Below are 15,508 nucleotides of genomic sequence, written 5' to 3' on the forward strand. Positions count from 1 at the left end.
GGGGGGGAGGTGGGGGGGGTTCCTATAAAGGATCAGACAACTCTGAGGAAGAGGGAGGGTGTAGTTCTCCCTGCCAGGGTGTTCTGACATTTAGTGAGATCGAGGGACTGGCCCAAAGAGGGCTGTTTCCAGAGGAGAAAAAAAAGATGCTTTGGGAAATGAACGTGTTAGGAGTGAGAGTCTCTGCAGATTTAAATTGTTTTTAATCTCTCTTTTTCTATCACCACTTGTCCCACCCCTAGCAACTCTCAGGATGCACTCAGCCTGCAGGCTGGATGGGCAGGTCTTCAGTGCTTCAGAGAGACAGGTAAGTCCGCCAAAGGACTATGGAAGGACACACTCCCCTTCCTGCATAATGGGTGGCCGCAGGCTTCCTTAGGAAGAGAACAGCCCCAGAATAACACATTTCCTTCTCTGGGTCAAGTGGGCATGACCCCCACCACTACTTTACATTAGCACAATGCAGCAGCACTGCATATTTTACTAAATATCATCATAAAGACTACTCAGTTTGATTCTCCCGATAATCCTACCTACTCAGGTAATGTCTTTTCCCTTTTTACAAATTAAGATACCTGGTCACATGGCAAGGAAGTAGAGGGGTTGGGACTCAAATCCAGACAGTCTCAAGTTGACTCAGAAGCCCAAACAACTAGAACCACAACAATAAAAATTCAGACTGTTCGTTTTTAAAGGATTCCAGTAAGCAAAATACTTTCTAATCTGACTGCCAAAAAAGTACATCAATTTACAAAATGTTTGCCTATAATTTGAGGAATTCACATGCCAAAATCCCTTATGCCCAGTTAAGAATTCCTGTTCTAACAACCTTTCATAAATTGGAAAGAACACTGGAAATTTCCTAAAATGCTCTCCTTGGGGTTTATGGCACAGAGCTGTCTCTTTTGACAGGGGCTACCATGTGTGTGCGTGTGCACATGTGTGTAAAAAGTCTCCCTGGACAGGTACTGAGAGGATCCCCTTATCCATCAACATAAATTTGGCACAACACAATAATAAATCTGTTCATGGGAAGTTTCTGTGTTTAAATTCTGGCAGACACTAAGATGAGTAAAAACATTCTGCTTAAACTTAAAGATGCTTTCAAGGTAATCAGGGAAATACACTCATAAACAACTTAAATCTGAGAGAAAAGAAGTAACAAAGAGAAGCATAAAAAATGTGCCCGAGGAGGTGAGAGAGACTTTTCTCTCATGCATCTGTTCTCGTTAAAGAGCAAGCATCGTAGCCAGTCATTATAAACTGTTAAGTCAAACAAGTTCTATGCCATAATCTTACCGTGAAGCTAGTGATATGTTCTTTCTGCAAAAGTGAAATATTTCTAATAATTAGAAGATCATCCTTCTGCTGGATGAAAATTTTAGTGGTCAATATGCCACACATGTCAGAAATATCTATCACAAAAACCATAAAAATGGAGAGAAGGGATTACTGATGACTTAGTATTAATTCTTTGTTGAAGATGCAGCCCAAAAGACCAAAGAAGACCAAGTCAGGGGGTGAGTAAGGCTGAAAAAGAACAAAGACTTTATGATATTTTGCAAAATTTTTAAGAAGTACCTGTAAGTAGTATTTTAAGGGCAGTTTATGAAATTGATAGATTCATGAACAAACGCTGGATTTCAAATGCATGATAGCAAATTCATATTTATATTTTCATTGGCACAAGTAGGATTTAACATAAAGCTCAACAGTTTTCTGAAAGGAGGGACTCTTCACTGTGATTGTTCAATTCTTCACTGTCCTGAAGGAATATGTTCCAGTGTTTGAATCCTCTGGTTCTCTTTCTGCCTACCTTTTGGTCACTTCATTCACCTATTTTCTGCACAATTCTATTCCAGAGTGACCAGCTGGTTACACAGACATGTTCTTCATCTATAATAAGTTTGTTAATCAAGAGCTACTGAAAACAGCCAAGCTGTGCTCAGGTCAGACATGTAAACTCAAGGGCACCAACATAGGCGACAGGCCCAGAAGGGCACAAGACCCACAGATGGGTGGGTGAGGAGACACTTGTTCCTGGCCCCCACCTCCAGCCATGGCGTGAACCACCACCAACCCACGGCCCTACTTTTGCCTCAGTGAGGAAGGCCCTGGTGCAACAAATAAGAATCCACAGAGACGACTGCCCACTCAGAGAAATCAACCTAACAGCTCCGTCTAGCACCTAGCAAACCATGTTCAGTTCACTCAGTAACGATCACAACTCCTTGTTAGCAAAAGACAGGATTCAGTACAAGGGCCTGGGTCCAGCAATCCATTTTTCTTATTCTGAAGCAGATGTCTTTATTTACCCAAATGCCTGAAAGCCCTGCTGTTCCGAAGGACCTTGAACGAGAGTTTATTTACCACACTGGGAATAAGTCTTCTCCTTAATTACTTACTAACCAGCTCCTCATCACATAATCTAAGATGTGTGCTCTCTTGTATCATACCATATTTTAGAAGTTTACCCAGAAATAAAGAAATTTTAAAAAAAGAAGCATATGGCATAATTAATTATTTTATCTAAATACATCCGCTGAGTTTAGATACTCCAGTTGGAGGTTTAAACATGTAGAACATGTATGTCAAGACAAAGAGAACCAGGAGCACAACTGATACTTATTTTAAATTATAGGTAACACTAGCCAGAAAACAGAGTTGAATTTCTTTTTGGAGAAGTAAAATATTTAGCCTAACTGGAATTTTAATTCCATTTTACTTTCTGAACAGAAAAACATAAAATGGAGCTGCCAAATGTCTTCAGGGACTTTCTTCAATTACGCTAGGACAGTGTGTTCAGGAAAGAGAAAGGAATCCACAGTCCCCATCTTTGGAAACATTTCAAAGCAGATCTCTTATATTACCTTCCTCACTGAGCCTACAATTTTTCCCCATAATTGATTGCAAAATGAAATGTGTTCCCTTGTGATTTCAAAGCAACAGTTCCTTACTGGTCTGTTTAGTCCACCCCCCCAAAAAAGTAAACAGCTCTGCTTTTACCCATGGTTGCACTGGAGTCTGATACCACAGGCTGAATGTACCATTTCCATTTTCCCCAGAAGCACAAGGACAAATACTCGCATACTAAAAATCACTTTAAGACAAATGTGCTTCTCCCTCTCCCAGAAGTCACAGCTGTGCAGGGCCAATGGGGTATGCAGCTGAGGACTTCCAAGTGGCAAAGGAAGCCTTGTGGGGCGGCTACCCTGTGTGTGTGCATGCGTGAGTGTATGTGTGCATGTGCGGGGCAGGGGATGAGAGTCCCCACTGCCGGGACCAAGAGCCCACAAGCTGGGTGAGCACACATCAACACAAGGAAGGGACAAGCACACTCATGAGAACTGGAGACATCCTTGTTTTTAGAACAAACAAACATGACTTCTAAGCCTCAGCAAGGCAGCAAAAGTGGAAGAGAGAATTGCTACAATCCTAACTGAAGTCACAAGGATCCAGCTTTTGTTTACTGCACAGAGGAAGGGAATTCTCATGGAAAAAAGAAAGTCAACTCCAACTGCACTACCATGTCAAATGGAGGGTGTGAGGCTCCTGTGCAAGGAAAAAGAAAGGTTGCAGTGTTGCTGGACCCATGGTGGCTTGCTGCTGCCAGTTCTCCACATAACCAGAGACCGATGACTACAACACTCAGAGTCCATCAGCCTAAAACCCCCCATGTCCCCAACAGGGGCTCCTCTGGGTGTGTCATCAACTCAGGATCAACAATTTGGCTATTCTCAAATAAATAAAACTCAAACTTAAAAACATCTGGGGAAATTACCACTGAAAAGAAGCTATGGGTCTCATCATGTTTACAAAAATTTGCATGAATTTTCTCTTTTCAGAGACTCTACTTATTACATTTGCACCGCTTAAGTGGAATCATAAACCCAAACTCATTTCTTTAGAGAGTACAGTAGACTAATTGATGGCAACAAATGGCAAAAATAGACATAAGCAGCATGGGAAAAGGACAGGCATTTGGAAATAACTCTGAAATTAATTGTGTTTAAAATAACCAGCCAAAAATCTAATAAAACAACCCAGAGGAGTGACAAACAGACAGTAAAATGGACAAATCACATCATTTCCTGGTACACATTCCACTCTCCCTTCCAAGTTTTAATGTACTTATAAATTAGAGTATAACAGTGATAGGATCAGCATTTCTAGAAGCAACAAACACATTTCTGAGTCTGGCACAGGCCAGGCCGTCACGCACAGTGCCAGGCAGAAGCATTCCTTAACTGCTTCAGAGCTCTGTCCCACAGCCACCATCCCTGTGAGAAGCTCCCTGAACACTCCACTGAAAACCACAGCACTTACCAAGGTCAGATCAACCATGTATTTTAGGGATTGGATTATGATCTCCCTCCACGAACTCTAAGAGGACCATGAACAAAATTCATAGCACACACTTTTTTCCCTGCCTGTTGGATCAAAAAAAGTAAGGCACCAATGTTTCCGTTCCCTTATTTTAACTTCTGTGCCACAAAAACAGTGATGCTGTCCCACAGAAAACCAGGGGTTCATGAAACAAAGGCCCAAACTCACACTGCTTACCTCAATTTTTTTGTCATAATCTTTGAGGAATGAAAGACCTCCTGGGGCATAGACAGCTCAGGAGGAGTGGGCCCTGCCGGCACAGCTCACGGGGCAGCTCTGCCCACAGACCCGCCAAGCCCCACTCACCTTTGCAGTGCGTTCTGCAGATCACCCAACCCTGGCTTTTGACTTGCCTGTTGGCTTGTGCCTTATCTGGATAAAAAGAGGGAAGAGGCATTTTCCTCCCATCCCTAGAGTAGAGGGGCTGGGCAGCAGGAAGTATAGAGAAACTGGCATTACAGCAGCACTACAACAGCACTGCAAGGGACACACCACTTATAAGACTCCAGGAGCTAAGTAAATCAGTGTATGATATGTTTGAACATTTTTGGAAAACTAAGGAATATCATGGCGTTGGTTGGTTGCTCCTAATGTTGCTGGACAAAGTGGTGACAGGAAAGGATGAGCTCAGGGATTCAAACGCTTGGCTTAAGCACAGAATAATAACCAAAGAGCTTCTAGATATGCCTCACCTAAGTCCTCATCTTCCCAAGTGTATTAGCTAGAGAAGCTACCTTAAGAGGGATCTGTCACAGACTTGGTATAAAAACAAACTTTACCATTAAAGAGAGGGGAGGGAGATAATTTAATGCTTTTAGGAAATGCTGCACATTAAATCTCCCTTAGAGAGTCCCCAGAGACCTGAGACTACTGCGACAGAAACTTGCTAAACCCAATGTGTCCAATCTTTTTTTTTTTTCCTTTTTGTCTTTTTCTGTGTCCGGCAACGGATCGCAACCCTCAGTGTCGCCCCCGTACCGGACTGGGACCGGCAACGGGATCGCAACCCTCGGTGTTGCTCCCGCACCTCACTCAGCCAGTGAGCGGGAACCGGTCTGTATATGGGATCTGAACCCTCGGCAGGAGCGCCACCACGCTCCCAAGCGGCGCACTGTAGCAGTGCGCCACCGGGCCGGCCCCAATGTGTCCAATCTTATTTGATCAGGTAGCATCTACTACTATCTCCGAGGACTCTTTTGAAAACACTGTCACAGCTCAAACCTTCCTTTGAAACTGTCCATGAGCTAGCCAGCAGCTTAGCAGTCACTGTGAGACCCTTCGTGCAGCAAGTCCTCCCAACCTCGCCCACGCCTCCCCCATTCCCACCCCCACCAACCCCTGGAGCCCAATTATGACAACAGATTCAGCAAACTGATATGTCAGGCATCCAACTTAATAAAATACAGTGGAAGTGATATCAGATTTCATTTTCAAGAGATGAGAATAGGATGTTCACATTTTTTAATTACACATCCAGACTTTTAAAGCCACACACCTCAATTCTTAAGAATCCACAGCTTTTCTTACTACATATAATGAGTAAAACATACATATCCATATGAGACTAGTCAACACGGTCTTTCTACAACCAATCCAGTCATTCAAATTACTACTTATACTTGAAATTAGAACACAAGAAAAAAAAAAAAGGAAACCACAACAGAGGCTTCCAACAATATTTATATCACATTATTCACACCTCTTGTGTGGTTTCAAAACTCTTGTGTCTCTAATTAACCAAAGTGACTAAAAAACGGTTCAGTTTTCAGGAACTATAGTAGGTTTTGCTGGGACAGCCTCACAGTGGAGTCACTGAAGGGGTCTCTGTGGGAGCCCAGCAGGCCCAGCAGAGAGCCATCACCTCCACATCTGCACACACCCTTGTCCCGCTACGCAGGGGGCCTGCACCGACCCCCTCCCGGTCCGCAGCCAGCAGGGGCTGAGGTGGAGGTGGCTGGTGCTGGGGACATTTAAGAGAGGCAGGTAGAGAACCTGGGGGCAGCAAAGAGGCTGCAACCCACCGCAGTCAAACTTTCAGGACATGAATTTATCAAGTGAAAAAAATTTTTTTTCAATTTAGGAGCAGAAAACCACACTTTCTGAATAATAAATGGTGAACATTAGGTACACGGACAGAATTGATAGTTATGATCAAATACCATTCAAAGTAAGAGTTTCCCAACACTGAACAAGACGGGCTCAAACCTAGCAGGGTTTGGCAAGCCCGCCAGCAGCCCGCCTAGACGTGTTCTCCCTCACAGGCCCCAGCTGCCAGTTCGGCTTCCCTTGTCCCTCTTTCAGGTCAGTGTCTTTATTAAGCAAGTCTCCTGCTACCTCCCTCTTCAATCTCCCCAGTCCCTTGACCTCTGGCCCAGGTGCTGTTGCCTGGGCTTCTCGCAGAGTCCCCGACACCACTCGGGGGCCTGTCCTCTGAGCTGCCGCCCCAGCTCCCCAACCCTCAGCCAGCTGGAAACTCTAAGAAGCTGATCCAGGAAGCTCCTGGCTTCACCTCCCTCTGCCCTAACTCTGGCTTCTCCCCTCCTGTCCTGGAGGGGTGCCCTCCTCTGTGCCCCAACCACCAGAGCATTTATCCAGGGTGACGCTGCCTGGGTACCCATCTCTTTCCCTCACTGCACCCAAGGAAGTTCTGGGTGCAGGGCCCCTGCTGTTCTGTTCCTGTCCACATGCCTGGACTTGAGTGGAGCAGGAGGGCTCAGTAAACACAGGAGTCAACGAGTCAGTGAGTGATGGGGGTGAGATCGACACGTGACCCCACGTCTTAAAGCCCTAGAAACAGGATCTTGTGATCAAGGGGGAGTGAAGGCCTTCAAACCCAAACACAAAAATGACCTCCACGCAGTCATAAGGCGCTGCTGGAAGCAGAGGGCAGCGCTGGGAATCACTTCCTTCACGTATGTAAAATTCCACTAATTTTTATAAAGCAAATACCTGAGAGGATTACCTGAGGGAAAGATGTTTCAGATCCCAGGTCATTAAGGGCTCATATACCTCATAATGAAAGTACTGGAAATACTTTCCACTCATTTTTTTTAGTATGGTACAACTAAACACCAGTTAAATGTGCTCTAGGGGCGCCAGTCATTAACCCAACTGCCAAACAAATACGGTTTTCAACAAGAGATCCCAATTTATTAAGAGTGTTTTTTAAAAACAAGTTAAAGTTAAACTTGGTAGACTTGTGGCACATCCAGTAGAGTGTTAAGTGACCCAATAATTATTTGCTTCAAGAAGGCACCAGAAAGTCAGAGACTAAAATGTGCCACTCTTGTCCATAGCAATGCAATGGACCAGTTCTAACTTCCCAAATATAAGTGGAGGCTGAAACTTGATTAAAACCAGAAAAAGTGATAAACAGTACATTAAGCCAAGAAGTGAAGTAAAGACTAAGTTCATTCAATTACCTTGAGCTCACAGCCTCCTGATATCACACAGAAGTTCACTGTCTGTATTGCTACCTGTCACCGAAGCTGCAGCAGCTCTGTCCACACCATCCATGAAAGAGAGAGCAAAGACTGCAGACGGCGTAACGCGCCTCTCAGAAAGTAAACACAACAGTGGGAGAGCTGGAAAGTAGAGCATGCAAGAGCATGGAATAGTCTTCCTAACGCCGTTTACAGTTGCTAGAGCCTTACAAGAGCACTACATCTCAGAGTGACCGTGAGCTTAAAAAAGATGTCCTTAAAGCAGTCACAAAGATGACTGGTTAAGGGTTAGGAAAAAAGGGGGGCGGGGGGCCTAACACTAAAGATTTTTCTCTTTTTAAAAATGTTTACCAACTATCGTGAAGGGAATGTTCACAGTGAGGTACGTGACCACCCCTCACTACAACTCTGCTGACCACAGCCACCAGCCACCCATGCAAAATCCATGGCGACTTGGTACACCTGCAGTAGCCAAGCTCACGCACTCTCCTTGTTATTGTCCAAAAGGGAGAAGCAAGTCCTGTTAGGAAAAACAGAAGGGTCGTATGGTATACTTGGGTTAAAATCAATTTCTCTCAGCAGCTACACTTCAACTTCCAAAGATTTTTTTTACCTTTTTAAAACAGTAATAGTGAAAGTTCACTCCAGAAGATTTTTCCAAGGACACAGCTAAAATTTATCCTCTTTCGACCCTACAATCTAACCTCTTATTTCAACCCTGCAACCTAACCCCTTAATTTAATACAAAAAAACAAGACCCTCAAAAACTAAAACAACAAAAATTCACTAGGAAATACATTAACTTATCCTGATCTAGCTACCCCTTTAATAATAAGGCAAAAGAGCAGGCAGAACCAGAGCCTTTGTCAACAACGACCCAGCCTGTCCAGGGATGCAATCCATTTTCTAGCCTACAGCTTTGTTCTGGGGTCAAGATTTGGAGAAACACCTTCTAAAAAGTTCAGAGCTTGGTCTCTGCAGCTGCACACGCTAGCAGCAGACTAAGGCAGGGGTAACCACCACCATGGTTACCAGCAACCCTGTTGACAGTTTCTCCTCTAATGCAAGCAAGAAGGGAAACAGACACTTTCAATAATGGCGGCCAGAATGAAGTCCAATGTGCAGAGAGAGACAGACACAAAGCCATAGAGTTGTCCACTGGTTCAAAACCACACTTCAGGGCTTTCCTGTCCTCAACTGGCAGGAAGCAGCCAAAGCTTTCTTTCACTCCACTCATATCTATAAGCCCTGTGGAAACAGGGCTGCTTGTCACCTGAAGTGGCGACCCTAGCCTCAGCATGAAACAAGATAAACAGCTTCCTGGTCTCAGACCCTGTGTGCACAAAGTGTGGGTGGAGGAAGGTCCGGACTGAGGAGGAGGGCGCATGTCTGTCTGGGCAGTAGTGACAGAGCAGCTTACCTCCACGAAGTCTGGCGAGGTCAGCGTCAAGTGCCCGCTGTCCATCGGGCTGCCATCCCTTTGAGGAGGGGGACACACTGCTGGGAACCAAAGCATCTTCTAAAGGAAGTTCTTACTGCAAGCTGGCCCAAAGGTCCCTGAAATCAAAGACATCACTGTGGTTTTGCACTTGGCATGTTTATGCCCCTTTCTTCTAGGGACAAGTCTGTCAACCCTGAATGGGATCTCAACTTTCAAAAGGAAAGTGTACAGAAATGTAGGTCTGCCTAGGTATAAAGGAGACGAGAGAAAGACAAGCAGTCTTCAAGCCACACCTCAGTTAGAAGCAAATATATTAGCATTTCCTTCTCAAAGAAGAGCCTTACATCAACTGTTACTTTTAAAGAACCAATGTGCTCCACCAAGCGTTTTCATCCTAAGCCAACCCCACCTCATCACACTTGTTTAAAATGTGTGATCCATAATGATTCCAAAACCCATGAACTACCCTATACCAGCCTTGGCTGGAAGCAAGAGGAAAAGCATGCACATAAATGCAAATTGTAGGTGATTAGCTTCTGTAAGCCATTGTCTACAATCAACCTTACCATTGATTCCATTTATAATGACAGGGAAGCATCATTAGATCCAATTGAAGCAAATAATCAGAAAGCCAATCTCACACTAAAGTCAACCAAAAATAATCAAAATTCAGTAAACTAAGCTGAGTACCTAATCCAGTGTAACAACGCTTGGTTAACTTAACAGGATGTATAAACTACTTTTAGCAATTCAATCTGCAATAAGCCAACAGCCAACCAATGTCAAATATTAATACTCCCCAACCAACTGCACAGCTAGCAAACCTATTTATATATGGTCTATTATATATCACCTCAAAAAAAATTTTATCTGCTTTCCCCCAAAGAAATGCCTGAAGATATCTAATCCTTGCCACTGCAGCAATGTGAATAACAGAAATGGAATACAGTACTTACAGTAATCTGTGTATTAAGCATACAAAGAAAAAGAAAAGAATCTACTCCTAAAAAGCTTTAAAAGGGAAAATATTTCTCTGTTTTAAAAGTTTGACTCAAATATATGTTTTAGTTATCTAATCAAAGACGAGGGAGAATAAAGTCACCTACAAATTAATTTACTTCTCTGAAGATGAATCTGCACAACAGGGACAGGAACTCTCAAACATACCAATAAAACTGTTAGGTCTGGTAGGTTTTCAAGAGGCGAAAATCTAACCCAGTCCCGCCTCCCGAAATGACCAGGAACTAACCCCATCCACATCAGTCAATCCTCCAGAGCCCAGTGCGTCTCAATTGCCAGACAAGAAAAGCAACACTACTGCAGACCTGCCCTAGGTGCAAGGATGAGGAGGAAATAAACACAGGTTGTCAGGAAGGACAGGGCTTTGCAGAAAGGCTCCTGATAAGTAACTGGAATGGCTGCAAGGAGAAGAATGCAATCGCTGCCCAGATGTTTTCTGGCAACCACAAGAACCTTCCCCAGGTGGGAACAAAGCAGTGCTAATGAACAGAGATACAGAACCACAAAACCAAAACAAGACTCATGGCAGAGACTGGGTGTGAGCAAAGGAGAGGGCGGGACAAGGACTACCCTGTAGAGCTCCCGTGACAGCTTTCTCCAGCAGCTGAAGCAGCACCCTCATTATTGTTGATCTTGGCCCAATTTCCCAGCCTCAAACACACAAGAGACTTTCCAACACTGGCTAGGCTTCTACGTCAAAGGGGGCCACAGCTACAAGCACAAATTCAAACTCACTCATTCAACACACATGAGTGCGGAAGTGAACATCACCTAAGCACCGAAGATGGAATAAAACCATTGCCAGATGTTGGGCAAGAATTTCTCCTGTGGAACAACCCAATAAATAAAGTGACAGTAAGTAAAAATCCAACACAAGGACAAACATGGTGAGAAAAGTGATTGACAGCGTTAATAACGAGGCAGAAGTCATGAACTCTAAGAAGTAAAATAGAATTAAAATCCATAAGTATGTAATTCCACACTTCCTACCCTAACTATCAGGCTTTACAGAAAAAGCAGACAAGAAATACATGTAAACAATCATAATACCACCCACCCACAAATTACCGTTGCTAACATTTGTTAGGTTGTCAGCACCACGCTCACCCAGTGAGCTAACCGGCCATCCGTATATGGGATCCGAACCCGTGGCCTTGGTGTTATCAGCACCGCACTCTCCCGAGTGAGCCACAGGCCGGCCCCAACCATGGTCTTTTGAAGATGTTACCTAATAGCCTAGGATTCCAGGCAAGTGTGAAATGGTGACCCCTGCCAGGAACCCACAAGTCCACTGTCTGGCTAATTTGCTCAGGCTTTCAGTGGGATCTCACTGACCCCACGCACGGGGAGTGCTGGCCTGTGGAGAGATGCCAGATTCCCCAAGACAGCACTGGCAAAGAACAGTGGGTTCTCTGTTAAGGGGGCAAGAGGGTGGACAGGACATCAAGGAGGGCCACCCACCAAGGTTGCCTCTGAGAAGGAAGTGCCACCTTGTCCATTCAGCCAACCCTTCCCCCTTCTTCCTCCCCTGACTTTGTAAAATTGCTAACCTACTGACTAAATAATCTGAAATAGCCTCTGTAGAAGTGGAAACAAGTCACCAGAGAGAGGAAATCCAGTAAGGAAAACACGAGGGAGAAGCATTTAATCGGATGACAGTCAGGTGCAGGGAAGCAAATGGTGGACCAGGAGCACAGCACCTCTGGCCCCAAATCCCAGCTCAACTCCAACCTGCTGTGATAGCAGAAGAAAATGAAATCACTCAACTCCTCTGCACCATGACTTTACAATCCAGACAACAAAAGGAAAGAGCTAGGAGCCTCCAAGGGCCTTTCCAGTTCTAATAATCTTTGGTTCTAATTTCTCCGACTGTACGCAGGAATACTGTATTAAGTGGCAAGCTGAGCCAAATGAGATCAGATACTAGAAAGAACTTAAAAGATAGACATGTCCAGTCTCTCTTGCAGATGAGGAAACAGGTCCCAAGATTAGGTGACCACACTGCTGGTGTCATCCTCAGCCAGGGTGAGATCTCCAGGGGTAGGTCTCCAGATCTCTGAAGCTTGGGGTCAGGATGGCCACAAAAGAACAGAAAAGTGATGAGTCAAAGACAAATAGTCTCCCCCCACCCCCTTTCTAACTACGTCTTTTCTCTAACTTCTTCATGACATTTCCCAAAAGCAAATTTGCAGACCTCTTCCCCCAATCCAGAAACCTCTATTCCAAGCCAAGCTCACGTTGTATTATCCCATAAACCCACCTGGCCCACCACGAGGAGAGAAAGTACTGAAGGGGAATTTAAAACCCGTGTACGATGAATAGTTAGTGTTACAGGTTACGTCAATGTAAAGAACCGTGTAGCTCACCACAGCTGTCCAAGCACCCAGAATTCTTCCTCCCTTCTCCCCACAGCCTCTCGCCACTTCAAACCCTAATGCTAAAATGTGAAGGGCAGAATTATAAAGCTAATATGGGGGGAAAAAAGTTTTAACATATTTCTAACCTAAGGGAAGTGGACATATTTCTTAAACAGAATCCCAAAAGCAGAAATCATAAACTAAAAAGTTGACAGAGTAACCACATTAAAATTATATATTTTTTCCCCAACAAAGGACACCTCAAAGTTAAAAGTAGCATGATGGTGTCAGAGAAGATACTTGTGGTATCTAAAACCAAGAATAACTTAAATATATATCTCAGACATTAAAAGACAGGCAACCCAATAGAAAACTTCACAAAAAATATGAACAAAAAATTCTACAGAGTAAGAAATTTTAATGGCTAAGGATATATAAATAGATGCTCAAACTTACCATTAATAGTAGAAATGCAAGTAAGCATAATAAAATAGCATGCTATTTCTAAGAGATCGGGAAAAACTAGAAAGTTTTAAAATATTCGCAAAAAAAGTAGACAAACCATGCTCAACATCATTAGCCATGAGGGAAATGCACACCAAAACCATAATGAGATTCCGCTTCACTGCCACTAGGACGGCTATATTAAAAATGAAAGAAAGAAAAAAATAGACGAGAAGTTGGAACCCTCATTCACAGCTGTGAGAATGTAAAATGGTACAGCCACTTTAAAAAATAGTCTCAACAGTTCCTCAAAAACAAAACGGAACAAAAAAACAGTTCCTCAAAATACTAAACAATAGTTACCATATGACCCAACAATTCCACTTTGAGGCATATACCCAAGAGAAATGAAAACATGTCCACACAAAAACTTGTATAGGAATGTTCATAGCAACATTATTCATAACAGTCAAAGAGTAGAAACAACCCCTATGTCCATCAACTGACGAATGGATAATAATATGTAGTATAAATCTATACAATGGAATATTATTCAACAATAAAAAGAAATGAAGTACTGACACATGCTACAACATGGATGAAAACATTATGCTAAGTAAAAGAAGCCAGGCACAAAAGGCCACTCTGTGATTCCATTCATATGAGGTGTCCAGAATAAGCAAATTTAATGAGACAGAAAGTAGATCAGCAGTACCCAGGGATGGGGGAATTAGGAGGAAATGCTAATGGACACAGGGTTTCTTTTTGGGGTGATGAAAATGTCTTAAACTGATTGTGATATGTTTGCATAACTATGAATTTACTAGAAGCCAATGAATTGCATGGTTGTGTGAATTATAGCTCAATGAACCTATAGAGAGACAAAAAACAAAAAAACAAAAAACCAACTGCTAGTGGGAGTGGAAACTGGTAAGGCAATTCTGAAGAACCATCTGGTAGTATTTACCTAAAATGAGTATCCTAATCCAGAGTCTAAAGTCCAGAGTGCTGTATGGAAATAATAAGAATCATATCAAAAGATACTCTAAATCATAAGTCACTAGGGAAATGAAAACTAAAAGTACAATGAAATACCATGACACACCTTCTAGAATGGCTAACATGAAAAACACTGACAATACCAAGTGCTGGTAGGAATGTAAAATAATACAGCCACTCTAGAAAATTAAAGAGACACTTACGATATGACTCAGCAATCCTACTTATAGCTATTTACCCCAGAGAAATGAAAAACTCATGTTCATATAAAAATAGTACATGAATGCTTACGGCAACATTATTCATAATAATTACCAAATTCTGAAAACAACCCAAGTGTCCTTCAATAGGTCAATATGGTATATCCACGCAACGGTGTACCACTCAACAATAAAGATAAGCAACTGATACACATGTGAGCATGGATGAATCCCACATGCATTATATTAACTGAAAGAAACCACTAACAAAAGGTTGCATACTGTGTGGTTCCATTTATGATGCTCTGGAAAAGCCAAAACTGTATGGACAGATCAGTGGTTGCCAGGGGTCAGGGTTGGGGATGGTTCAGGAATTCTTTGGGATGTTGGAATTGTTCTGTGTCCTATGTGTGGTGGTGCTTATAGGAATCTACACGTACATTAAAACGCATAACACCCGATAAAGTGAATTTTACTGTAATTTAAAAAAAATTATGTAGTAGGGAACAATAAACCCATACACAGTACACAAAGCATTGCTTTATCTATTGAGGACATATACACATGAAAAACAGAAGTCTTAAATAGATCAATGATGATAATGCCATGAACTCCAAAATAAAAAATTCAACTCTCTCCAGAGGTTCATAAATGGAAGAGGGGGAAAGAAATACAAGAAGAAAATGACCAACAACTGATTTCACAGAATAAAATAGGTCATGTTATTGGCTAAGAAATTAGTCCAAAGCTCAAAGAGGCTACAGTGGGAATATCTCTGCTTTAGCACTAAGAATAGCACATCATGTTTAATTAAAAAATAAAAAAACACCACCACCCTAAAATACATACACACACAAAACAGATTTTTTTAAAAAACGAAGTATCTGCACTTTATTTGCTTTCTCATTCATTAACACTACTCTAATGATCAAGGTTCAAATTAAAAACCAGATAGTTACTTCTGACCTTTGTCATCATCAGTTTTTTTAGAAAATATACAAAACAGTAGCTGAGTGAGGGTGTCCAGGTACACAGCGCCACTCCAGATACTGATAAACAATGTCTCGGGGAATATTAACTTTGTAGTAAGAGCACAAGTGTCCAAGGGAGAATCGCAAACTTCCCAGGAAGATGCTGTTCAGTGAGGGAGTGGCCCCCCCCTCATTTAATGAAAACCACACCACATCACTTTCTACCACTTTATGGGGGAAGCTTAGT

The 15,508-nt window shown here is 42.8% G+C and overlaps 1 protein-coding gene across 3 annotated transcripts in view; it reads right to left on the reverse strand.

The window, feature by feature from the left end:
• The window catches only part of STK24 (serine/threonine kinase 24), a 108,801-nt gene that overhangs the window by 38,896 nt on the left and 54,397 nt on the right, over positions 1–15,508 (reverse strand). Inside the window, exon 2 of one of the 3 annotated variants that reach the window (XM_008578406.1) lies at positions 9,250–9,386. The exons of the other annotated variants lie outside the window; for them this stretch is intronic. Within the exon in view, the coding sequence (XP_008576628.1) occupies positions 9,250–9,345 (96 nt within the window). The 5' untranslated portion in view covers positions 9,346–9,386. The remainder of the gene's footprint in view (positions 1–9,249; positions 9,387–15,508) is intronic. 3 annotated transcript variants of the gene reach the window in all.

The sequence above is a fragment of the Galeopterus variegatus genome, unplaced genomic scaffold, assembly GCF_000696425.1.
Source record: "Galeopterus variegatus unplaced genomic scaffold, G_variegatus-3.0.2 Scaffold74, whole genome shotgun sequence".
Lineage (NCBI taxonomy): Eukaryota > Metazoa > Chordata > Mammalia > Dermoptera > Cynocephalidae > Galeopterus > Galeopterus variegatus.